Source organism: Anomaloglossus baeobatrachus, chromosome 2 (genome assembly GCF_048569485.1).
Source record: "Anomaloglossus baeobatrachus isolate aAnoBae1 chromosome 2, aAnoBae1.hap1, whole genome shotgun sequence".
NCBI lineage: Eukaryota > Metazoa > Chordata > Amphibia > Anura > Aromobatidae > Anomaloglossus > Anomaloglossus baeobatrachus.
Genome location: NC_134354.1, coordinates 737,408,459 through 737,434,689, shown reverse-complemented (window position 1 = coordinate 737,434,689; position 26,231 = coordinate 737,408,459). Strand labels below are relative to the sequence as shown.

At 48.4% G+C, this 26,231-nt stretch overlaps 1 protein-coding gene across 1 annotated transcript in view; it reads left to right on the top strand.

The window, feature by feature from the left end:
- Positions 1-26,231, top strand: part of IFT88 (intraflagellar transport 88) — a 161,605-nt gene that overhangs the window by 68,734 nt on the left and 66,640 nt on the right. The window contains exons 13-19 of the mRNA XM_075337401.1: positions 1,301-1,371; positions 1,744-1,830; positions 2,332-2,431; positions 4,575-4,661; positions 6,710-6,896; positions 15,079-15,187; positions 23,927-24,077. Coding sequence (XP_075193516.1) covers positions 1,301-1,371; positions 1,744-1,830; positions 2,332-2,431; positions 4,575-4,661; positions 6,710-6,896; positions 15,079-15,187; positions 23,927-24,077 — 792 coding nt within the window. The remainder of the gene's footprint in view (positions 1-1,300; positions 1,372-1,743; positions 1,831-2,331; positions 2,432-4,574; positions 4,662-6,709; positions 6,897-15,078; positions 15,188-23,926; positions 24,078-26,231) is intronic.

The following is a 26,231-nucleotide window of genomic DNA, read 5'->3' as shown; positions in this document are numbered from 1 at the left end:
AGATTTAGCAGAAATTTTAGACACTGACTTGAGTACAGGTGTGATGTTATGACAGTGCCATGTTTAGGCTGCGGCTACATGGCCGTTCAGGCTATGACACAAGTCGCACAGCCGAAAACAGCTCTCTGCTACTCTGCAACATAACACAGGACAATGGGATCAGATCACGTCCCGCAAGGTACGGTGACCACAACAAGCAAGTCGCAATCATTGGGACTTTAGATTTGCTTGTCATGGTTGCATTACCTTGTGGGTTGTAATGTGACTTTGGTCACCATTATTGGTTGCAATGAGGCATTGGCATAGAGCAATTTTAGGATTCACAACCTTTTGTCATGACAAAATCACCATGTAGCCCCAGCCCTAAAGTCCGTGGGTTCTTTGATATGCTCCACAAGTGGTCATCTTGCAGCTTTATAGCTGCTTTACACACAGCGATATCGCTAGAAATGTGACACACCCAGATCGTTGCTACGATTTGCCGAGATCGCTCATAGGTCGTTTTGTAGCGGTCACACGTACCCATCTCACAAACGACGCACCATTGTTCAGGGATATATTGTTTGACCAAGGCGGTTGTGTGGACATCGTCACACAGCATTCCTCCCATCGATTCCGGCAACGACAGAGGCGTATAATTGTCGATAACATACACCCTGGCGTGACACCAATCAGAGCGGAGGAGGCAAGGAGCATTGCTCGTAACGACACGCCCGCATCGCTGATGATGGACGCACTAACGATGTTGTTCGTCGTTGGCAGGGTGTCAAACGTAGCAATATGTCTGCTGTGTTCGAAACGACGATCAATATTTTGAAAATGAACGACGTGTCACTAATTTTCGCTATTTTTACAATCGTTAGGAGTTGCTCGTAGGTGTCACACGCGACGACGACGCTAACGACGACGTAAGTGCATCACAAAAACCGTGACTTCGACGACATATCGTCAGATAAATCGTAGCGTGTAACGGGGCCTTTATGATCAGCAATCTTGCAGGTGAAATGGCTGTTTCCCTGCAAGATATAGTGATTGTCTAGGAAAGAGGCTGCAGTGGCACCTCTGCTTATGGTTAATGACTGTGTTACCCAAATATCCGCCAATTAATATTGAGCAACAAATCTGCTATGAATTTCTAATCATAGACGTCAAAGCCTTTGTGACTTTTAAAAAGGGGCTGCATGGCCTTGCGTGCCAACCATTGTGTGGCTTCCCAGCCTTTCGTTTATTTATGTACAGAATATAATTTTTCCTTTTACTAAATATCTTCCCATGTGTGTTTTTTGTTATATACAAATAGGATGATCCTCATACAAATTTACTGATGGAAGCTATTAAGAATGACAGTCTGTATCAAATGGAACGAGAAAGGTAAGCAAGCCGGATTGCCGGATATCCTGAAAGAAATATGCCATGCAGGGTTAGGGTGTCCTGGATATTTTGCTATTGATATAGTAGTGGCTTATACCATAGAGCTACTAGTTATAGTTATATTGATATATACAATACATTGTAGTGCTCTTTCTGTTTCTTATGCCAGAAAGACGCTTCCTTTGGTTTAAGGTCTTGATCATTTTAACAACATGCTATGAAATGTCTGTGATCAAAGTTTTTTTTCAATGTTTTGACCATAACTTATTTATGAAAATGGGAGATGGCATTAATTATTCACTTATCATTTATTGATATATATTGTTCCCATTTCTTTTAACTCTTATTTATATTATGCTACCCACTTACTAGGAAAGCTTTGGCTGAGAAGTACATTATGACAGCAGCAAAATTGATAGCACCTGTTATTGAAACCTCGTTTGACGTTGGCTATGACTGGTAAGAACTGATATTTATCGATAAAGTTGAGCAAAAAGATTTGTGCTGCCCTGGTTTAGCGTCCAGTTCGGTCCTCTATGTGGGACTAGTATGCTTAAGACGTACCCAGGATGCCGGGCTGAGGATGCCGGCAACAGAAGTGAAGACACCACCTCGGTACGGCTGCATTTGAGACCTGAACTGGATATCTGAACGGACCAGTGTGAATCTTATTTCTCAACTCTATAGTTATGAACATGTTTGGTTTTATAGGGATTTGTGTTAATTGTTTAATTTAAATCAGATATTCTTCCCATGAAGTTCCTATTTTTTTCAAATGCTCTTAAAAGTGCCTAAAGTCAGCCAGATATTAATGTGTGTGGGTGTAGATGAGAGAAATAGCTGAAGGTGCATAGAGGTGTTCAGCACTGCAGATTGTCGCCATGTACTGTTTACTGTTATGTTACAGTGTTTTTTTATTTTGATGTCTAAGAATTAATTTACCATCATTTGGACTCCTAGGTGTGTGGAGGTTGTTAAAACATCACAATATGTGGAGCTGGCTAATGACCTGGAGATCAACAAAGCTATTACTTTCCTAAAACAGAAGAACTTCACCCAGGTATATTCCTACTGCTTCCAGTTTTCTCTGTGATTTACATATATACCTGTTAAAACTCCTTAGATAATAATCCTTAGATTATTAAAGGGGTCATCCAGTTCTTGGTGGCCTATCTTTAGGATATGTCATCAATATCAGACCACTAATGATGCAATATTAGTCTAGCATTGCCCCTGGCCGCTTCTCTCCACATCTGTTCAGGTGATTGAAAGGTCTCTATCATTATGTGCAGACAAGGGAAACCATCAATCACTTAGAGCAGTGCTGGGAGAAGCCGGCCTGGAGCGGTGCTGGTTTAGTGTCGTCTTTAATTATGATTCCCAGAGAGATCTTCAAATTATTTTTTTATTATGACAAAGTATACCTGGGTGCAATCAAACAGTTGGGCTCTGATTTTATGCTGCTCGTGGTTTGGGCAGCATCAATCAGCTGACAGGTTACCTTTAAAACCCATTTAGTATAAGTTACATACCGCCTTTCAAAACGTTGTTTCTAGTGATGAATGGGCCACTTCCATGCTTGGGTACCCGATACTTGTAACTAGTGATGAGTGGGAACTACCATACTCTGGTGCTCGGTACTCGTAACTAGTGATGAGCGAGCACTAAGTGATAAGACAGCACTGCCATGCTCGGGTTCTCTATATTTGTAACTAGTGATGAGCGGGCACTACCATGCTTGAGTGCTCAGTACTCGTAACTAGTGATGAACAAGCACTAAGTGATAAGAGAGCACTACCATGCTCGGGTTCTCTATATTTGTAACTAGTGATGAGCGGGCACTACCATGCTCGGGTGTTCGATACTCATACCTAGTGATGAGCGGCCACTAACATGCTCGGGTGCTGTGTCTTGTAATGAGCATTTTGACGCTCAGACAGGCTCGACTCATGTACAGAGTATAATGTAAGTCTGTGGGGCACGCAAGCATTTTTTTCGAAAGATCTTTCAGAAAAATGCTGGAGTTACCCATTGACTTCCATTATACTCGGTACACCAACAAGAGAGCCAGTTTGAGTCAAAATGTTTGTTACGATTACCGAGCACCCGAACATGGTAGTGCTCGCTCATCACTAGTTACGAGTACTGAGTACCTGAGCATGGTAGTGCTCGCTCATCACTAGTTACAAGTACTGAGCACCCGAGCATGGTAGTGCCCGCTCATCACTAGTTACGAGTACTGAGCACCCGAGCATGGTAGTGCTCGCTCATCACTAGTTACGAGTACTGAGCACCAGAGCATGGTAGTGCCCGCTCATCACTAGTTACGAGTACTGAGCACCCGAGCATGGTAGTGCTCGCTCATCACTAGTTACGAGTACTGAGCACCAGAGCATGGTAGTGCTCGCTCATCACTAGTTACGAGTACTGAGCACCCGAGCATGGTAGTGCTCGCTCATCACTAGTTACCAGTACTGAGCACCAGAGCATGGTAGTGCCCGCTCATCACTAGTTACGACTACTGAGCACCTGAACATGGTAGTGCTCGCTCATCACTAGTTACGAGTACTGAGCACCCGAGCATGGTAGTGCCCACTCATCACTAGTTACGGGTACAGAGCACCCGAGCATGGTAGTGCTCGCTCATCACTAGTTACGGGTACAGAGCACCCGAGCATGGTAGTGCTCGCTCATCACTAGTTACGAGTACTCAGCACCTGAGCATGGTAGTGCCCGCTCAACAATAATTCATTCATCTTGACAACCCATTAAAATGAAGGTGGCCCAAAAGACTGCTGTTGATCATAGTAATGCTGGAGGCTTACTGCTTTAGCTATCAGTAGTGGCACAATAAATGGGACTCCTAATTCTAAAATTTTGAAATATTTTTTTTACAAAATTATGAATTTGGTTTATTACTTTTATGGTTTTACAATACTAATAATATTGTCCTATTTATTTTTATTTTACTATTTTCTCGACATTGTCAGAACGATATGGTATGTACTGGACTGTTCTGTTATATATATTAGTTTGTAGATATCGGGGCGTTTAGGCTCAAATTAACAATATTAGCTCTATGGACGTCCAATGGCCTGATGATACATTGTTACTTTCCCCCTGTTTAGCCTTGATAGCAGATTGGAGTTTTCTATTTTTGTAAGTCATTGTTAATAAGGTCTGTTCTCTTTTTTTTCTTTTAGGCTGTAGAAACTTTAAAAATGTTTGAGAAAAAAGACAGCAGAGTAAAAAGTGCAGCAGCGACAAACCTGTCATTCCTCTACTTCTTGGTAAGTTCTCCGAGATCATTAAACTGTGCCGAGGATTTGGGGTATCTGCTGCACTGGGGGACAGGACTGAATTCAGGCTACAGTCCAGAAGCCCTTGCCTATAGGTTTAGCCCTAGCTGTAGCCTATAGCTCTAGCCCTAGCTGTAGCCTATAGCTCTAGCCCTAGCTGTAGCCTATAGCTCTAGCCCTAGCTGTAGCCTATAGCTCTAGCCCTAGCTGTAGCCTATAGCTCTAGCCCTAGCTCTAGCCCATAGCTTTAGCCCTAGCTCTAGCCCATAGCTTTAGCCCTAGCTCTAGCCTATAGCTTTAGCCCTAGCTGTAGCCTATAGCTCTAGCCCTAGCTGTAGCCTATAAGTAGCCTATAGCTTTAGCCCTTGCTGTAGCCTATAGCTTTAGCCCTAGCTGTAGCCTATAGCTCTAGCCCTAACTGTAGCCTATAGCTCTAGCCCTAGCTGTAGCCTATAAGTAGCCTATAGCTTTAGCCCTAGCTGTAGCCTATAGCTTTAGCCCTAGCTGTAGCCTATAGCTTTAGCCCTAGCTGTAGCCTATAGCTTTAGCCCTAGCTGTAGCCTATAGCTTTAGCCCTAGCTGTAGCCTATAGCTTTAGCCCTAGCTGTAGCCTATAGCTCTAGCCCTAGCTGTAGCCTATAAGTAGCCAATAGCTTTAGTCCTAGCTGTAGCCTATAGCTTTAGCCCTAGCTGTAGCCTATAGCTTTAGCCCTAACTGTAGCCTATAGCTCTAGCCCTAGCTGTAGCCTATAAGTAGCCTATAGCTTTAGCCCTAGCTGTAGCCTATAGCTTTAGCCCTAGCTGTAGCCTATAGCTTTAGCCCTAGCTGTAGCCTATAGCTTTAGCCCTAACTGTAGCCTATAGCGCTAGCCCTAGCTGTAGCCTATAAGTAGCCTATAGCTTTAGCCCTAGCTGTAGCCTATAGCTTTAGCCCTAGCTGTAGCCTATAGCTTTAGCCCTAGCTGTAGCCTATAGCTTTAGCCCTAGCTGTAGCCTATAGCTTTAGCCCTAGCTGTAGCCTATAGCTTTAGCCCTAGCTGTAGCCTATAGCTTTAGCCCTAGCTGTAGCCTATAGCTTTAGCCCTAGCTGTAGCCTATAGCTTTAGCCCTAGCTGTAGCCTATAGCTTTAGCCCTAACTAGCCTATAGCGCTAGCCCTAGCTGTAGCCTATAAGTAGCCTATAGCTTTAGCCCTAGCTGTAGCCTATAGCTTTAGCCTTAGCTGTAGCCTATAGCTTTAGCCCTAGCTGTAGCCTATAGCTTTAGCCCTAGCTGTAGCCTATAGCTCTAGCCCTAACTGTAGCCTATAGCTCTAGCCCTAACTGTAGCCTATAGCTCTAGCCCTAACTGTAGCCTATAGCTCTAGCCCTAACTGTAGCCTATAGCTCTAGCCCTAACTGTAGCCTATAGCTCTAGCCCTAACTGTAGCCTATAGCTCTAGCCCTAACTGTAGCCTATAGCTCTAGCCCTAACTGTAGCCTATAGCTCTAGCCCTAACTGTAGCCTATAGCTCTAGCCCTAACTGTAGCCTATAGCTCTAGCCCTAACTGTAGCCTATAGCTCTAGCCCTAACTGTAGCCTATAGCTCTAGCCCTAGCTGTAGCCTATAGCTCTAGCCCTAGCTGTAGCCTATAGCTCTAGCCCTAGCTGTAGCCTATAGCTCTAGCCCTAGCTGTAGCCTATAGCTCTAGCCCTAGCCTATAGCTCTAGCTCTAGCTGTAGCCTATAGCTCTAGCCCTAGCTGTAGCCTATAGCTCTAGCCCTAGCTGTAGCCTATAGCTCTAGCCCTAGCTGTAGCCTATAGCTCTAGCTGTATAATGATGTCACCTGTACTGGAGATTGGAAATACAGCATCCTGCATTGATCTGCATGGCGCACAGCTGCCCCATGCTGCTATGATGATGAATGGTTTCTTCTTTTCTTGGCTATCATGCTGGTTTATAAACCTGCTTAGATAGTGGTTTTTATTTTTTTCCAGTCCAATGACCATTTGTCTTTTTTCTTTTCTTTTTTTTTTTTTTCTTCCTGTCTTTCTTCCAGGAAAAAGATTACTCCCAGGCCGACTTGTATGCAGATTTAGCTGTTACCGCTGATCGTTACAATCCATCAGCACTGACAAATAAAGGCAATTCCGTTTTTGTAAGTGGAGACTATGAAAAGGCAACTGAATATTACAAAGAAGCTTTGAGGAACGACTCTTCCTGCACAGAGTCACTTTATAACCTCGGTGAGAAAGCTCTTAACTTATAGGTGTTTTACAACCCATGGGTTCCTTCAGCCCCTTCACGACCTTTGATGTATATGTACATCAAACGTTGTGTCCCTGCCTTTGATGTGGGCTCGCTCGCTGAGCCCACATCTTACCCAGCAAATGATGGCTAATTTCTGTTTCAATAGCGCTTATTGAATTATTTTTTTTTCTAAATACCAAATACATAAACATCAAATAGAAAAGTATAAATCCTATTTAATAAAGAAAAATCCTTAATAATCAGGATGACCACAGTTCGGGGTCGGCTATAGAATAAGTCTTGAAATGTATAAGCATTTTTCTACAGTAAAGAAACTTTCCTAACGTAACTAGAGACACAGTTGCGTTTGGAAAGTTTCTTTCTTTATCGTTCCTATGGGAGACCCAGACATTGGGTGTATAGCTTCTGCCTCCGGAGGACACACAAAGTACTACACTAAAAAGTGTAGCTCCTCCCTCTGAGCATATACACCCCCTGGATAACCAGATCTAGCCAGTTCATTGCTTTGTGTTCAGGAGGCATACATCCACACATGCATTCTCATCTGATTTTTCATTTTTGGAAAGTTTTTGAAGAAAAGCGGGTCCAAGCCTGGACTCCCGGCATGTCCCTTCTCACCCCACTGTGTCGTTGGTGCTGTTAAGGTTGATTCACAAGGCTGGAGCCTTACATGCCGCGCTCCTTCACCATCCCTCGGGCTCTGGCTTGAAGTGGGAGCCAGCACGGTTCTCCTTGCTTTGCAGGAGACCGGTCTCCATCCGCAGCCCTTCAGGATCCTGCTGGACGGAGCACTCATCCCCAGGGACTTGGAACCCTGCGTCTCAGCAAGCTAAGTACCTGAGATGTTTATATTCGGGGGGTTGTTGCCTGAGAACCGCGCCGATGGTGCCTGCGCGCCGGCCGCATCGCTTAAATTTAGGCCCCGGCTTCGCCGGAGGCCTACTTTCGATTTCACTGCCCTCGCATGTCAATCATGCAGAGGGACAGTGTGGCTCCGCCCAGCGGCCGTTCGGCATAGGGGAGGGACACTCCTCTCTGAGTACATGTCCCCTCCCCTGTAAATCTCCTTGGCCCTCCAGATCCCGCTCTCCGAGCAGGTCCCGCCCCCTCTCCTCCCTCCGGCGCCATTTTCTCAGCGTTTTTCTCTGGATCAGCGCTGGCTGCAGCATCCCTGCTAAGCTGCTTGGGGGTCCGGGCTGTAGGATCTGGAGGGCACACAAACGGTCTGGTAAGCCACAACCTCCGGTTGTGGACCTTCTTATATACTCTCTGGGGGTCATTCTGGCTCAGAGCCCCCACTTCAGCAGCATGTCTCACACGAGGAGCAAGGCTGCAAGGCTGTACTCAATATGCACTGCATGTAAGCTCGTGCTGCCTAAACCGAGCACATATCCACATTGTGATGCCTGCTCTAACCTGACAATGCCTCAGCCTGGAATCGCACCCACAGTGGTCCCTCCGGCTGCTCCGGCTCCGGTGGCTGAACCCCCGGCTTGGGTAGAATCCTTCTCTAGGTCAATCTCCCAGTCTTTTGCCGACTCCATGGGACAGCTGTCCCGGACTTTGCTGAACATGCATCAGCCCCCTTATCAGGGCGCCTCTGCTGCTAAGGCTCTCTCAGCAGAGCTCACAGAGGATTCTTCATCTGGTCCCAGACCCCGTCCTCCTAAAAGGAGACGCAGGGTCCCCTCTCCTTCCTCGTCCCGCGGCTCTGATTCACGAGCTGACTCGCAGGACGAGGAGGATGCCTTTACTGGGGGCTTGGACGCTACCTCCATGTGCCCCATTGATCTGTCCGAAAGTGACGCAGATGTTAGTGATTTGATTGCGTCCATTAATTCTGTACTGGACCTCAATCCGCCAGTATCAGAGGAGCAACCCTCTCTGGCAGAAAAGCACCAGTTTACCTTGCCTAAGAGGACAAGGAGTGTGTTCTTTAACCACTCCAGTTTTCAGGCCACTGTGACCAAGCCTAGGGCCTGTCCTGACAGACGCTTCCCAAAGCGTGGTTCTGATGACCGTTTTCCCTTTCCACCTGAGGTGGTCAAGGAGTGGGCTCATTCACCAAAGGTAGACCCTCCGGTGTCTAGACTCTCAGCCCGGACCGTTGTATCAGTGGCTGATGGCACCTCTCTTAAGGATTCCACTGACCTCCAGGTTGACCTTCTGGCCAAATCTGTATATGAGGCGGCTGGGGCCTCGTTCTCCCCATCCTTTGCAGCAGTGTGGGCTCTCAAAGCCATCTTTGCTTCTCTAGAGGAGATGCATTCCCTCACCAGGGAATCTATGCCCGAAATGGTTGCCTTAACTTCCCAAGCTTCAGCTTTTTCATCCTGTGCCATGTCTGCCATGCTGGAGGCTTCTCACCGCACTGCGGTGGCTTCGGCTAATTCCCTCGCTATCCGCAGGATCTTGTGGCTTCGAGAGTGGAAGGCAGATGCTTCTTCAAAGAAGTACCTTGCTGGGCTCCCTTTTGCTGGATCCAGGCTATTCGGTGAACAACTGGATGAAATTATTAAGGAAGCTACTGGCGGGAAGAGTACTTCCATGCCACAAACTAAAACCAGGAAACCTGTCCAGGGTAGGAACCAGTCGAGGTTTCGTTCCTTTCGTTCCTTCAACTGGTCATCCTCTAAGCCCTCGGCCTCGTCCACTAACTCAGCCAAGGACCAAAAACCCAACTGGCGCACAAAGGCGCGTCCACAAAAGACCGCAGGAGCTGCTGCCACTAAGGCAGCCTCCTCTTGACTATCTGGCCGCGCCAGCAACGTCCTTAGTCGGTGGCAGGCTCTCCCACTTTGGCGACGTGTGGTTTCAACACGTCTCCGATCAGTGGGTGCGCGGGATATCATCTCCAACGGCTACAGGATAGAATTCTCTTCCAGCCCGCCAAACAGATTTTTTCTGTAAACTCCCCCCTGCTCCAAGGCCGCCGCCTTCTCTCAGGCCGTGGCATCCTTGCAGGCCAACGGAGTAATTGTACCGGTTCCCGCCCGGGAACGGTTCAGAGGTTTCTACTCAAATCTCTTCCTAGTCCCCAAAAAGGACGGTTCCTCCCGGCCCATCCTGGATCTCAAGCTTCTCAACAAGCATGTTCAGGTGCGGCATTTTCGCATGGAGTCTCTACGATCAGTCATTGCCTCAATGACCCAAGGAGATTTCCTGGCATCCATCGACATCAGAGATGCCTATCTGCATGTGCCAATTGCAGTTTCACACCAGCGTTGGCTACGTTTTGCAATCGGAGAGGAACATTTCCAATTCGTGGCTCTCCCCTTCGGGTTAGCCACGGCCCCTCGAGTATTCACCAAGGTCATGGCAGCAGTGGTTGCGGTTCTGCACCTCCAGGGGTTGGCAGTGATTCCTTACCTGGACGACCTTCTAGTCAAGGCTTCATCCAGCGCAGACTGTCAGCGGAGTGTCTCGCTCACTCTCGCCACTCTAACCCAATTCGGGTGGCTTGTCAATCTGCCCAAATCCACTCTGACTCCGACCCAGAGGCTCACGTACCTAGAGATGCAGTTCGAGACTCTGCCGGCACTTGTGAAGTTGCCCTTAGTCAAACAGCAGTCCCTCCATCTGGCGGTGCGCTCTCTGTGAGGCCCCGCCGTCATTCCATCAGGCACCTGATGCAGGTGCTGGGTCAGATGGTGGCGTCAATGGAGGCTGTTCCCTTTGCCCAGTTCCATCTGCGTCCTCTGCAGCTGGACATTCTCCGCTGTTGGGACAAGCGGACTTCCTCCTTGCACAGGCTAGTGGCTCTGTCGCCACAGACCAGGGGCTCCCTTCAGTGGTGGCTTCGGCCCCTCTCTCTGTCTCAGGGACGCTCCTTCCTGGCCCCGTCCTGGGTGATCCTCACCACGGATGCCAGTCTATCCGGCTGGGGAGCGGTATGTCTCCACCACCGAGCACAGGGCACTTGGACTCCGTCCGAGTCAGCCCTCTCGATCAATGTGCTGGAAACCAGAGCTGTGCTTCTGGCTCTCCTAGCCTTTCACCACCTTTTGGCGGGCAAGCACATCCGAGTCCAGTCAGACAACGCGACAGCGGTTGCCTACATCAATCACCAAGGCGGGACACGCAGCCGCCTGGCAATGTTGGAGGTTCAACGCATCCTTCAATGGACGGAGGACTCCAAGTCCACCATATCCGCAGTCCACATCCCAGGCGTGGAAAACTGGGAAGCAGATTATCTCAGCCGTCAAACCGTGGACAGTGGCGAGTGGTCCCTGCATCCGGCAGTGTTTCAGTCAATCTGCCGCAAGTGGGGCACTCCGGAAGTGGATCTAATGGCATTCCGGCACAACAACAAGGTTCCGGTTTACGTGGCTCGCTCCCACGATCCTCAGGCCCTTGCAGCTGACGCTCTGGTTCAAGATTGGTCCCAGTTTCGTCTGTCCTACGTGTTTCCCCCTCTAGCTCTCTTGCCCAGAGTTCTGCGCAAGATCAGAATGGAGGGCCGTCGGGTCATCCTCATTGCACCGGACTGGCCCAGGCGAGCTTGGTACCCAGACCTGCTCCATCTGTCCGTAGAGGTGCCGTGGCATCTTCCGGACCGTCCAGACCTTCTCTCACAAGGTCCGTTTTTCCGCCAGAATTCTGTGGCTCTCAGATTGATGGCGTGGCTCTTGAGTCCTGGATCTTGACGGCTTCTGGTATTCCTCCTGAAGTCATCTCCACTATGACTCGGGCTCAGATTTTGGCCGAGGAAGACTTCCATCACAGGACCTGGAGAATTTTCCTATCCTGGTGTCGCTCTTCCGGCCATTCTCCTTGGCCTTTTTCCTTGCCGACCCTTCTGTCCTTTCTACAGTCTGGTCTGCAGCTAGGACTATCCCTCAATTCCCTCAAGGGACTCTGTCAGTGCTGTTCCAGCGGCGTATCGCCCGGCTGGCTCAGGTGCGCACCTTCATGCAGGGCGCGTCTCACATCATTCCACCTTACCGGCGGCCCTTGGATCCCTGGGACCTCAATCTGGTCCTCACGGCCTTGCAGAAACCCCCCTTTGAGCCTCTTAGGGAGGTTTCTTTGTCTCGTCTTTCACAGAAAGTGGGCTTTCTAGTGGCCATAACTTCCCTCAGGAGAGTCTCTGATTTGGCTGCGCTCTCTTCGGAGTCACCTTTTTTGGTTTTTCATCAAGACAAGGTGGTTCTCCGTCCGACTCCGGATTTTCTCCCTAAGGTGGTTTCTCCTTTCCACCTTAACCAGGACATTTCCCTGCCTTCCTTTTGTCCGGCTCCTGTTCATCGCTTTGAAAAAGCGTTGCATACTCTGGATCTGGTGCGGGCGCTCCGGATCTATGTGTCTCGCACCGCTGTTCTTAGGCGGTGCACCTCTCTTTTTGTGCTAACCACAGGTCGGCGTAAGGGCCTCTCGGCTTCTAAGCCGACCTTAGCTCGTTGGATTAGGTCGGCCATATCCGATGCCTACCAGTGTACTCAGGTGCCTCCCCCGCCGGGGATCAAGGCACACTCGACCAGAGCTGTCGGTGCCTCTTGGGCTTTCAGGCACCAGGCTACGGCTCAGCAGGTCTGTCAGGCTGCCACTTGGACTAGCCTGCATACCTTTTCAAAGCACTACCAAGTGCATGCTCATGCTTCGGCAGATGCGAGCTTGGGCAGATGCATCCTTCAGGCGGCTGTCGCCCATTTGTGAAGTTAGGCTCCGCTTACTTCTCAGTTTTCTGTTTATTCCCACCCATGGACTGCTTTGAGACGTCCCAATGTCTGGGTCTCCCATAGGAACGATAAAGAAAAAGAGAATTTTGTTTACTTACCGTAAATTCTTTTTCTTATAGTTCCTTATTGGGAGACCCAGCACCCTCCCTGTTGCCTGTTGGCAGTTTCTTGTTCCGCGTGTTATCACCGGCTGTTGTTGTAGACAGAGGCTCCGGTTGTTCCGGTTCTTGCTCTGTCTTTACTTGTGGGTGGCTATTCTCCTTCAGCTTTTGCACTAAACTGGCTAGATCTGGTTATCCAGGGGGTGTATATGCTCAGAGGGAGGAGCTACACTTTTTAGTGTAGTACTTTGTGTGTCCTCCAGAGGCAGAAGCTATACACCCATGGTCTGGCTCTCCCATGTCGGAACTATAAGAAAAAGAATTTACGGTAAGTAAACAAAATTCTCTTTTTATTGTAGATGATAGCTAATTTAATCAGCCATCATGTGCCTTTACCAGCCGCGAGTGGATCGGAGCTCAGTCTGCGACTGGTAACCTGTTAAATGCCAGTGTGAATTTCTGACAGCAACATTTGTTACAATCTGGCAGGGGGCATGTTGTTCCACGCACCTATCAGTGTGCCCCAGACGTGTTTGCGGGGCGCTAATGAGTTGCCATGACATCCAAGGGTCTGCTAATGACCCTTGTGTTGGTCATTACAATTCTCCTGTGAAAGCCAGCGTTTAGCTGGCATTCACAGATCATGATTTTCACCATGCACTACTATGTATAGTAGAAGTGATCAGACGATTACCGCTTCAAGTCCCCTAAGGGAATTATCAAATACAGTAACAAGTGAAAAAGAAAAAGTGTTTTTTAGAAAATATGTAAAAAAAAAGATACCCCAAACTTTCAAATCCACCCCCTTTAAAAAAAATAATAAAATACACCTATTTTAGTATATGCGTTCAAAAAAGGCCAATCTATCAAATTATAAAATAAATTAACCTGATCGCTAAATGGCGTAACAAGAAAAATAATTGAAATGCCAGAATTACTTATTTTGGCCTCTGCAACAATGCAATAAGAGGGGATCAAAACCTCCCATCTACCCCAGTATGGTATCAATAAAAATGTCCACTCAGGGCGAGGAAAAAAACAAAAATGCCTTGTTGTGAGTGGGCTAAAGGAGGAACCACAAGTTCCAAGTTGACATGCCTGGCTTAGATTTAAAGCAAGTATTTGCAAGTCTAAATCATTTGAATCTGAAGTTGTAGTTCTAAAATATGTGCTCTCACCTGGTCCCACCACAAATCCACGGCCATTTCTACATTAAGAGCCCAAGCAATGATGAAGCCATCTTTTCCATTATCCAGCAGTACAGTCATCGAACGATGCAGTGTTGCGACACGGCTACACGCAATATGTCACCGCTGTTGTTGTTTACATACTGATGTGGATATGAGGTTGTGAGCATTATTTATTTAGAATCTTTTTATCAGCCCTAAATTGAATTTCTAATGTTTACAGCTTCTGTGTCCTTTTTAATGGGTAGTCTGTGAAAGGGAATTTGCCTCCAGTTTCTTGACGCCACTGGGCAGCATGGAATCCCAACCGGATCCTAAACTACTCTGCTAGTACGGGAGTGAGATCCCGGACACAGAGACATGTCGCTGAGCAGCTTCTCTGTGCTTGATTGACCAGTCGGCCAGTCTTTCCCTAATTGCATCCATAGGGAAAGACCTGTCAATCAAACAGAGCAGGGAGAAGCCAGATGGGAGTCTCCTCCCTGGGATTTCATGCTTTCCAAAGTTACAGCACCACAAAAATACTGAGGGGTTCTCTTGTATTATCTTATGTGCACAACATAATTTTATTTTTTTTATACCTCTGATTGTTTTGTGCATTTCCCCAAGGAAAAAGTAGCATTAGATGCAAGTCATTGAAGAAACTTGTGACCATGTAGAGAGTGAATGAGCAAGGTCCAATGCATCTGGGGTTTCTTTACTAAAGCAGCTGTCCATTTTGAAAAGAGGGGTCTCACATGAACACTGAATAATTAGTTTTCCCCATAACATAAAGGGTATCCCCTTTCCACTGAATGGGAGGTAACATGCTGATCGCCAGAAGTCCTATCGCTGGGACCCCCCATGATCCAGAGCTCTGGGTTCTCGACTTCTTTGGATAGAGGATAGCTTCATATTTTGGGAAGAACTCTATCATCTCCCTTCGTTTAGCTGCGTCACTATCTTCCCAGCACTTATTTAGTTCTGTGATTGTATTCTCAAGCCAAAGGTGAATATTACTAAAACACACAAGCATCATCTACAGTTCACAGAATACGATTAGTGGACCAAGTCCGTCTTTCATTGGTGATCTACATATCACCTGAAACAGCATGATGTAGATTTGTAGTCTTATCTGTGATCTTTGTGATTAGATTGAAAACTAAAGTCTCAAAAAAACTCATCTAAAGAACATCACATTTTTTTCGCCAGGTTTGACGTACAAGAAACAAAATCGCCTGGAGGAAGCTCTGGATTGTTTTCATAAACTTCATGCGATCCTGAGGAACAGCGCACAGGTTGTCAGTCAGATCGCAAACTTGTATCCTTGTCTGAGTTAAAGGATTTGTAGTTTGTGTACGAAGGGGGCAGGGTATGTGAATCTAGTATATAAAACTGCGTGTATGTATGTGTGTATGTCCACTAAAAGAATCTTCACCATCACATTTACAATAACAAAATTTTACATAGCCACTCCTTTTAACTCGGGGAACGTCATTCTTATGCCGGCGTCACACAGTACGATATATCGGGCGATATGACGTCGGGGTCACGTCGTTAGTGACGCACATCCGCATCAACGGAGATATCGTAACGTGTGACACCTCCGAACGACTGTGAACGAGCAAAAATACTCACCTTATTGTTGCTCATTGACACATCGTTCATTTTCAAAATGTCGGTCCTCCTTCTGTGCTCCGGTTGTTCATCGTTCCCGAAGCAGCATACATCGCTCCGTGTGACACCTTGGGAACGACGAACACAGCTTATCTGCGTCCCGCTGGCAATGCGGAAGGAAGGAGGTGGGTGGGATGTTTACGTCTCGCTCATCTCTGCCCCTCCGCTTCTATTGACCGGCCGCTGTGTGACGTCGCTGTGATGCCGAATGTCCCTCCCCCTTCAGGAAGAGGATGTTCGCCGCCCACAGCGGCGTCGCCCGGGAGGTAAGTGCGTGTGATAGGGGTTAACAACTTTGTGCGCCACAGGCAACTAATTGCCTGTGCCGCACAAATGACAGGGGCGGGTACGATCGCTTGTGCGATCGCCCGATAGATTGTCCCGTGTGACGCCGGCATTAGTATAAGACAGCTTTTCTTCGGCGCTCTATTGGGAGACCCAGACGATTGGGTGTATAGCTACTGCCTCCGGAGGCCACACAAAGCATTACACTAAAAAGTGTAAGGCCCCTCCCCTTCTGGCTATACACCCCCAGTGGGATCACTGGCTCACCAGTTTTCTGCTTTGTGCGAAGGAGGTCAGACATCCACGCATAGCTCCACTGTTTAGTCAGCAGTAGCTGCTGACTATATCGGATGGAAGAAAAGAGGGCCCATATAGGGCCCCCAGCATGCTCCCTTCTCACCCCGCTTGTGGTTTGTAAGGTTGAGGTACCTATTGCTGGTACGGCGGCTGGAGCCCACATGCTGTTTTCCTTCCACATCCCCCTGAGGGGCTCTGAGGAAGTGGGATCTTACCTGCCCCAAAGCCCTGAGGCCGGGCTCCATCCACAGACCCATTGAACCTGCTGGATACGGAGCTGGGTACCGTTCAGGGACATGGCCCTGCACCATTCAGGTACTCTGTGTCCCCGTACACACAGGCACAGCACACTCCAGACTTGCTGGGTGTGCTAGTGCGCCGGGGACAGTAAAGGGTTACAGTCACTGCAGCCTAGCTGAGTGACTTTATGTATGGGGAACTACCGCGCCGGACGCTCCGAGAGCGGCGGCGCGGCTGGGACTTGTAGTGCGCCGGGGACTTAGCGCCGACCGCGCTTTTACGGCGGCGGCGCTTATAAATCCAGTCCCCGGCTTTTGCGGCCTAGCTCCGCTTCGTTCCCGCCCCCACCCTGTCAATCAGGGTAGGGGAGAGACTCTGTACAATCAGCAGCGCCGAGGGCTGGAGCCTTATTTACATGCTCCAGCCCTCTCACTGGACACTGTGGGACGCCGGTTTCCCGCTCTGACTTGGGGGCACGCCCATGGCCCGCCCCTACTCACACGAGCTGGAGAAGGACGCCGGCAGCCATTCCTGCAGTCCGAGCTGAGAGATCGGACTCTGGGCAACCAGGCACAGGACTAGGGCGACCACACACCCGCTTATAGGCGGGCGGTAAGCGGCACCTGAAGTGCTGACCCCACTAAATACCGCAGTTGTCCATTTGTATTTTTATGCTTATACTGCATAGGTCGCTATTTTTGGCTATATGCCCTCTTAGATGGCGACACATCAGCAGCAGGAAAGCGGGGGTGCTAAGGCACAGGCTTTCTATGCTGCTTGTATTGCATGTACTGAAGTGTTCATGTGTATTTATGCTTGTATGCTATACACTGCACTGTACGGTCGCTAGTCTGGGCTATTTTCGCCTAGAATGACTAGACTACAGCAGCAGAAAAGCAGGGGTGCTGAGGCACAGGTTTTTTCTATGCTGCTTGTATTGCAGGGGTTGCAGTGTTCATTTGTACTTATGCTTGTATGCTATACATTGCACTGTATGGTCGATATTCTGGCCTATATTCCCCTAGATGGCTAGTCTACAGCAGCAGAAAAGCAGGGGTGCCAAGGCACAGGCTTTCTATGCTGCTTGTATTGCATGTGCTGCAGTGTTCATTGTACTTTATGCTTGTATGCTATACATTGCATTGTACGGTCGCCATTCTTGGCTCTATGTCTTAGATGGCTAGTCGGCAGCAGCATATAAGCAACACAGGCTTTCGATGCTGTTTTTACTGCATGTGACACTGTTCCACGGCACTGAACCCCATTGTGTGCAATGCTCCTCTGGAGCACTTGGTCAGCCGGGGTCTCTACTAGACGTGGCCAAAGGAACCACCTGTCAACCCTGTCCAAGGACAGGGATGGAGTTGCATTGGGATAGAGACTTGCAGTCCGGACAGGCCATGGGCAAATCATTGCTCCCTGGCCACCCTCATTGGGAATAAAATCGGTTCCCCGGGGGGGGTCCCAGGAGGCTCTCTGTATGATGAGGCAGACGTAGCTCATCAGGACTTTGATCCTGACAACGCTCTCAATCCGGATACACCGGATGGTGACGCCATAAGGAATGATCCTATAGCGTCCATCAATGGAATGTTGGATCTTTCTCCCTCAGCTCCCCCAGCGGAGGAGTCAGCTTCACAGCAGGAGAAGTCCCATTTCAGTAGCTCAAACGTATTTTGAGTTTTTTTTTCTGGCCACGCTGACTTCAGAGAAGCAGTCCAGGAACACCACGCTTACCAGATAAGCGTTTTCTCCAAACGTATTAAGGATACACGTTATCCTTTTCCCCCTGACGTGGTCAAGCGCGGGACCCAGGGTCCAAAGGTGGATTCTCCAATCTCCAGGCTTGCGGCTAGAGCTATAGTTGCAGTGGAGATGGGACTTCACTTAAAGATGCCAGACAGATAGACTGTGGTTGAAATCTGTCTATGAGGCTATCGGCGTGTCGGTTGCTCCGGCATTTACAGCCGTATGGGCACCCTAAGCTTTTCAGCTGTCCTTGCACAGCTGGTCTTGAGCATATGTACATTTGTGCCGCAGGGGCGTCCGTATCCTCGCAATGTCTGCATTGCGACTTACCCTATTAATGCTGTCCTGGAAGGACAGTCGAGGTTTCGGTCCTTCCCAAGCTCGGGCAGGTCCCAATTGTCCTCGTCCAAAAGAGCTGAAAATCCTCAGAGGGGCTCAGTTTCCGGGGGCTCAATCACGCCCAAGGAAGGCAGCCGGAGGAACCGCTCCAAGGCGGTCTCCTCATGACTCTCAGCTCTCTCATCTCTCCGCATCCGCGGTTGATGGCAGACTCGCTCGCCTTTGGCGACATTTAGCTGCCACAGGTCACAGACCGGTGGGTGAGGGACATTGTGCCCACGTGCACAGGACAGAGTTCTGTTCTCGTCCTCCGACTCGATTCTTCAGAACGTCCCCACCTCCCCACCGAGCCGATGCTCTTCTGCAGGCAGAAGGAGTGGTAATCCCTGTTCCTCTTCAGGAACAAGACACGGTTTTCCTCCAATCTGGTTGTGGTGCCAAAAAAGGATGGCTCTTTCCGTTTCGTTCTGGACCTGAAACTGCTCAACAAGCACGTGGAGGCCAGGCGGTTCCGGATGAAACCCTCCGCTCCGTCATTGCCTCAATGTCTCCAGGATATTTCCTAGCATCAATAGACATCAAAGATGCTTATCTCCACGTGCCGATTGCTACAGAGCACCAATGTTTTCTACGTTTCGTGATGGGAGACGACCATCTTCAGTTCGTAGCTCTGCCATTCGGTCTGGCGACAACCCCACGGGTGTTCACCAAGGTCATGGCGGCAGTGGTAGCAGTCTTGCACTCACAGGGACATTCTGTGATCCCTTACTTGGACGATCTACTTGTCAAGGCACCCTCTCAAGAGGCATGCCAATTCAGCCTGAATGTTGCGCTGGAGACTCTCCAGACGTTCGGGTGGATCATCGACTTCTCAAAGTCAAACCTGTCACCGACCCAATCACTAACGTCTCTTGGTATGGAGTTTCATACTCTCTCAGCGATAGTGAAGCTTCCGCTGGACAAGCAGCGGTCACTACAGACTGGGGTGCAGACTCTCCGTCAAGGTCAGTCGCACTTTTTAAGACGCCTCATGCACTTCCTCGGGAAGATGATGGCGGCAATGGAGGCGGTTCCGTTTGCGCAGTTTCATCTGCGTCCTCTTATTGGGACATTCTCCGCCAATGGGACGGGAAGTCAACATCCCTGAACAGGAAAGTCTCCTTTTCACAGAAGGACTCTCTGCAATGGTGGCTTCTTCCCACCTCATTATCACAGGGAAGATCCTTCCTACCACCGTCTTGGGCGGTAGTCACGACAGGCGCGAGTCTGTCAGGGTGGGGAGCAGTTTTTTCTCCACCACAGGGCTCAGGGTACGTGGACTCAGCAGGAGTCCACCCTTCAGATCCATGTTCTGGAAATCAGAGCAGTGTATCTTGCCCTACTAGCCTTCCAGCAGTGGCTGGAAGGAAAGCAGATCCGAATTCAGTCGGACAACTCCACAGCGGTGGCATACATCAATCACCAAGGAGGGACACGCAGTCGGCAAGCCTTCCAGGAAGTCCGGCGGATTCTGACGTGGGTGGAAGCCACGGCCTCCACCGTATCCGCAGTTCACATCCCCGGCGTAGAAAACTGGGAAGCAGACTTCCTCAGCCGCCAGGGCATGGACGCAGGGGAATGGTCCCTTCGCCCGGACGTGTTTCAGGAAATCTGTAGCCGCTGGGGAAGGCCGGACGTCGACCTAATGGCGTCCAGGCACAACAACAAGGTCCCAACCTTCATAGCACGGTCTCGCGATCACAGAACTCTGGCGGCAGACGCCTTAGTGCAAGATCGGTCGCAGTTCCGGCTCCCTTATGTGGTTCCACCTCTGGCACTCTTGCCCAGAGTGCTACGCAAGATCAGATCCGACTGCAGCCGCGTCATACTCGTCGCCCCAGACTGGCCAAGGAGGGCGTGGTATCCGGATCTGTGGCATCTCACGGTCGGCCAACCGTCGGCACTACCAGACCGACCAGACTTACTGTCCCAAGGGCCGTTTTTCCATCGGAATTCTGCGGCCCTGAACCTGACTGTGTGGCCATTGAGTCCTGGATCCTAGGGTCTTCAGGATTATCCCAAGGGGTCGTTGCCACCATGAGACAGGCTAGGAAGCCCACGTCCGCTAAGATCTACCACAGAACGTGGAGGATATTCTTATCCTGGTGCTCTGCTCAGGGAGTGTCTCCCTGGCCTTTTGCATTGCCTGCCTTTTTTTCTTTCCTGCAATCTGGGTTAGAAAAAGGTTTGTCGCTCGGCTCCCTTAAAGGGCAAGTCTCGGCGCTATCCGTCTTTTTTTCAAAAGCGTCTAGCACGACTTCCTAAGGTGCGCACGTTCCTGCAGGGGGTTTGTCATATTGTACCCCCGTACAAGCGGCCGTTAGATCCATGGGATCTGAACAGGGTACTAGTTGCCCTCCAGAAGCCGCCCTTCGAGCCTCTGAGGGAGGTTTCACTTTCTAGACTATCACAGAAAGTGGCTTTTCTGGTAGCGATCACATCTCTTCGGAGAGTGTCTGAGCTAGCAGCGCTGTCATCCAAGGCTCCTTTCCTGGTCTTCCACCAGGACAAGGTAGTGCTGCGCCCCATTCAGGAGTTTCTCCCGAAGGTGGTATCCTCTTTTCATCTTAATCAGGATATCTCTTTGCCTTCGTTTTATCCTCATGCAGTTCATCGGTATGAGAAGGATTTACATTTGTTAGATCTGGTGAGAGCACTCAGAATCTACATTTCCCGCACGGCGCCCTTGCGCCGTTCGGATGCACTCTTTGTCCTTGTCACTGGTAAGCGCAAAGGGTCGCAGGCTTCGAAGGCCACCCTGGCTCGATGGATCAAAGAACCAATTCTTGAAGCCTACCGTTCTGCTGGGCTTCCGGTTCCATCAGGGCTGAAGGCCCATTCTACCAGAGCCGTGGGTGCATCCTGGGCATTACGACACCAGGCTACGGCTCAACAGGTGTGCCAGGCAGCTACCTGGTCGAGTCTGCACACTTTCACCAAACATTATCAGGTGCATACCTATGCTTCGGCGGACGCCAGCCTAGGTAGAAGAGTCCTGCAGGCGGCAGTTGCCTCCATATAGGGGAGGGCTGTCTTGCAGCTCTAACATGAGGTATTTCTTTACCCACCCAGGAACAGCTTTTGGACGTCCCAATCGTCTGGGTCTCCCAATAGAGCGCCGAAGAAGAAGGGAATTTTGTTACTTACCGTAAATTCCTTTTCTTCTAGCTCTTATTGGGAGACCCAGCACCCGCCCTGTTGTCCTTCGGGATTTTTGGGTTTTTTTCGGGTACACATGTTGTTCATGTTGAACGGTTTTTCAGTTCTCCGATGTTACTCGGAGTGAATTTGTTTAACCAAGTTATTGGCTTTCCTCCTTCTTGCTTTTGCACTAAAACTGGTGAGCCAGTGATCCCACTGGGGGTGTATAGCCAGAAGGGGAGGGGCCTTACACTTTTTAGTGTAATGCTTTGTGTGGCCTCCGGAGGCAGTAGCTATACACCCAATCGTCTGGGTCTCCCAATAAGAGCTAGAAGAAAAGGAATTTACGGTAACAAAATTCCCTTCATTTGTGAGGTAATATGATTTCAGTGGAGAGGGAGACAGAGAGGGGGACAGACCAGACAGACAGACTGAGAGCAAGGGAGAGAGGCAGAGAGAGAAAGACTGAGCGGGAGGGAGACACTTAGTTACTATCCCGGGCAATGCTGGTTATTACAGCTAGTTATATTATAAATGCGAGGCACAGGACTAGTAAATTGATCACTAGGATATGCCATAGATTTCGTCTGTGGCATTTTGCATCAGTCCCCAGAATGAATAGGCTGAGCTATAGTTCTCCGCACGGCCGGGTGGCCACAAGCACATCTGTACTGGGAAAACGAGCTGATAACACAATTTTATTCTCAGAATTGAACCCTCATCAATCACAAAGTAATGACATATTGTTGAGATCTGTCATCGTGAACAATGGTCTCTACAAATGTTAATACCAGTGGTGCCTTGGGTTATAAAGCTCCAGTGTACAATTTTCTTCAGATTACAATGGGTCTCTTTTGGGCCATCGTAGCTGAAAATCATATTTACCTTGTAATCCAACATATGAAATGTAGCACTTGCAAAGGTCCAGCTTTTGGGGAAAAAAAAACACATTGAAGAAGAAAAAAAACCAACATGATATAAACAAAGAGTCATTAGCTAACTACATATTCTATTTGGAGGGGTTTTATCATCTATTCTCAGGAGCACCCCAGCTCCCTGCTCACCCCCTGCAAATGGACTCTTTGGAGCACTGTTACTGTCACACCGCTGATCCGAACTGTGCACCTGCCCATGTTTCAAGCAATTGCATTTACCCCCCTCCCCCCCTTTTTTTTTTTTTTTTACATGTGTTTTTATTAGTTTTCAAAATCATAAAAACATAGACAAAGATATATGGTCAACACTTTCTCCCCAAATCCCACCGCTTCTCATCTGCCCAACCTTGAGCATAGTAGAGAAGCTGTGAAGACCCGAAGGATTATATATAATCAAGAAAAAAAAAACATGCCATGTAATATACAGTATGTAGGAGCTACCCTATAGCATTTTTACCACAGGTCTATTTTGTACACATTTATATTTTAGAAATGTGGAGGGCATCTAACAAAATACATATATACTTATTTTCACATGATCAACAAACGGCGACCACAGTTTTTCAAAGTAATCAACTCTATTTCATGTTGTATAATAGAATTTGGCCCTTGGAAGAAGGGGAGGGAAAAAAAATGAAAAATCGCCATGGGGTGAAGGGGTTAAGACATCAAAAAGACCCCCAACATTCCAGCTTAGAAAGTTAATTAATCCCAACATTGTGGTCAGATATCAAAATTTAGAACAAGTATCGAATTGAAGTTTAACAATTTAAACACCAATTTCTTGCCCCTATTTTTGGTTTCTTTACCCCAACGAAATGTAAAACCAGCCATTAGAGGAATTTTCCCACAAACAAAGTTAATATTAAAGTAGATTTTAATCAATAGATCTTGGAATGATAATAAGTTCCACATTTGGATGTGTTTAATAAAAATGTCCCTGTGCTGAGATAATGTTATATATGTGTCCCTGCTATGTGCTGTGTAATGGCCGTGTCTGACCGTACAGGGACATGATCTTATCATACTACATCTCCTGGGCCACGGAGGATGCAAAAGAGTACAGTACAGGATCACAACTGATTCTTTTTGTGAGGTAAAACATTTCCCTGTCTGTGTTTTTTTTTTTTTTTTCTTTTAGTTTCACCTGTAATGTCTGCATACATTATGTATGGTCAGACCATGTCCCTGTACGGTCAGACACGGCCATTACACAGTATAGAGCAGGGACGCATATATAAGATTACAAGGACATTTTTTTTTTTTAACACATTTGTGAAAATTATTATTATTCCAAGATTTATTTATTAAAGGCAGTTCACTGTGTATGTATATATTCCTTAACCAAGTTTATTTAGGTATGAAATGCTTGACGATCCTAATCAAGCAATCGAATGGCTCTTACAACTTATAAACATAGTACCGACTGATTCTCAAGCACTTGCTAAACTTGGAGAACTGTACGATATACAGGGTGACAAGTCTGAAGCGTTCCAGTTCTACTGTGAGGTGTGTTCAATGTAATATGAAATTCGGCTGGGTAAACATGCTACATATGGAAAAAACTTGAAATTGATGGGCCGCATTCCTTGTAGGACAAAATGGCTTTGTCTTTGCTACACGACTTTTTGACCACTTATTATGCCTTTTTTCTCTATCGCTTCATCGGGAGACACTGGGAGACCATGGGTGTATGCTGGTGGCACTATGCAAAAACGTTACCTTCTCCCCAGTAGTATATACCCATCAACTGGCAAAGAGATAATCGGTTTTAACTTATTATCAGTAGGATGCAGACAACGGGCTGCACCAAGTCCAGTTTCTATCTTAGTTTTATTTATTTATTTTGTCTTTCATATAGAGCTTATGATTGGGCAACAGAGGGAAGTTGTTGCACTCTGTCATCCCACATAGAGACCTAGAGCAAATTGTGGAGTTGTCACTACTGTATCCTCTCTGGTCTACAAGGCAAGACTCTAAAGGCCCCGTTACACGCAACGACGGATCTAACGATATATCGCCGGGGTCACGGATTCCATGACTCACATTTAGCATTGTTAGCGACGTCGTTGCGTGTGACCGCAAGGAGTGATCGTTAACGATGGAAAATACTCACCTTATTGTTCATTGTTGACACGTCGCTCCTTTTCAAAAAATCGTTGATTGTTGAGCACGCAGGTTGTTCATCGTTCCCGAGGCAGCACACATCGCTGTTTGTGACACCTCGGGAACGACGAACTACAGCTTACCTGCGGCCGCCGGCAATAAGGAAGGAACGAGGTGGGCGGGATGTTACGTCCCACTCATCTCTACCCCTCCGCTTCTATTGGGCGGCCGCTTAGTGACACCGCTGTGACGCCGCACGAACCACCCCCTTAGAAAGGAGGCGGTTCGCCGGCAACAGCGACGTCGCTAGGCAGGTAAGTCCGTGTGACGGCTCCTAATGATATTGTGTGCCACGGGCAGCGATTTGCCCGTGACGCACAAACAACGGGGGCGGGTGCTTACACCAGCGATATCACAAGCAATATCGCTGCGTGTAACACCCCCTTAACTCTCTAACACATCAGGAGTGTTTGAGGCTCCCTGGTGGACTGTCCTTGCCACCATATTCCTTCTTGCTCGCCTTCCAGAGCCTGATATGCAGGGAGAGAAGACTGACCCGTTATCTTCCAGCTGCAAAACAGACAGCCTTTGGGACGCCTAATGACAGTCTTCCTCATCATGCTGCGAAGGATTCTGGTGCCTTCAGGATGGATATCCCTCTTCCTGGGTCCCAGGCAAACAAAAGGGGAGATCTCCTGGTTAAAAAAAAAAAAAGTCCTATATCATTATTTATACTTCATTCTCATTTACTACAGCCCTTTTTTCAATTCTCTCTGAACCAGCCACGGCTTCCGTGCCACTCTCCCATGGCCAGGTCTCCTTATTTAGTCCCTGGAATTGCCTAGGACCAGCTTCTGCGGGGGCAGAACATGCCCCCAGTAGCCAGTCAATCATGCTCACTGGCTCTCTTGCGCTCACTACTCTCAGCCTGTCACAGAGCGCCTCTCTCAGACGTGTGAGAACACTTCTCATCCTTTCTGACACTGCCTCTTTTTCTGCACCATCTTGGTTTTACTACACACCAGTGTTTTTCGTGCGGGCTGTATCCCATGACCCGTCGCCTTCCCAATTCTCACTGCGCTCAAACTACAGATCCATACCTGTGCAGACCTACAGGGCCACAGGCTTCAGATTTAGTGTAAGCTCTGTCATTGCGGGTGGGCTTTTTCCACTGCTACGCTTCCCTCTGCCACCTTTTAATTTCTTTACATGCCTAACTTTATGAAATCTCGCTCCCATATTCTGTTTTTTGTCTTCAACTTTGCGTGCTTTTCTTGCTACAAGCAATATCTCTGTGGTGAGACCTCGTTCCTTTTCCAGATTGCTGTCCAACCACCATGCCATCTTCCCAGGAGCCCCCCACTGCCCACAGCGAGAATGCGCCCTCTCCCCTAGAGTGGGCCCTAGATCTCTCCCAATCAGTCGTTGACCTAACCAAGTTATCCCAGCCCTTGGATTTGGTCATAGAATGGATACCTAATCCAGCCCCAGCCATGGAGATCTCTCTCACTCCCTAAGGTGAGTCCTCAGCTTCGACATGGCAGACCATGCAAGAGA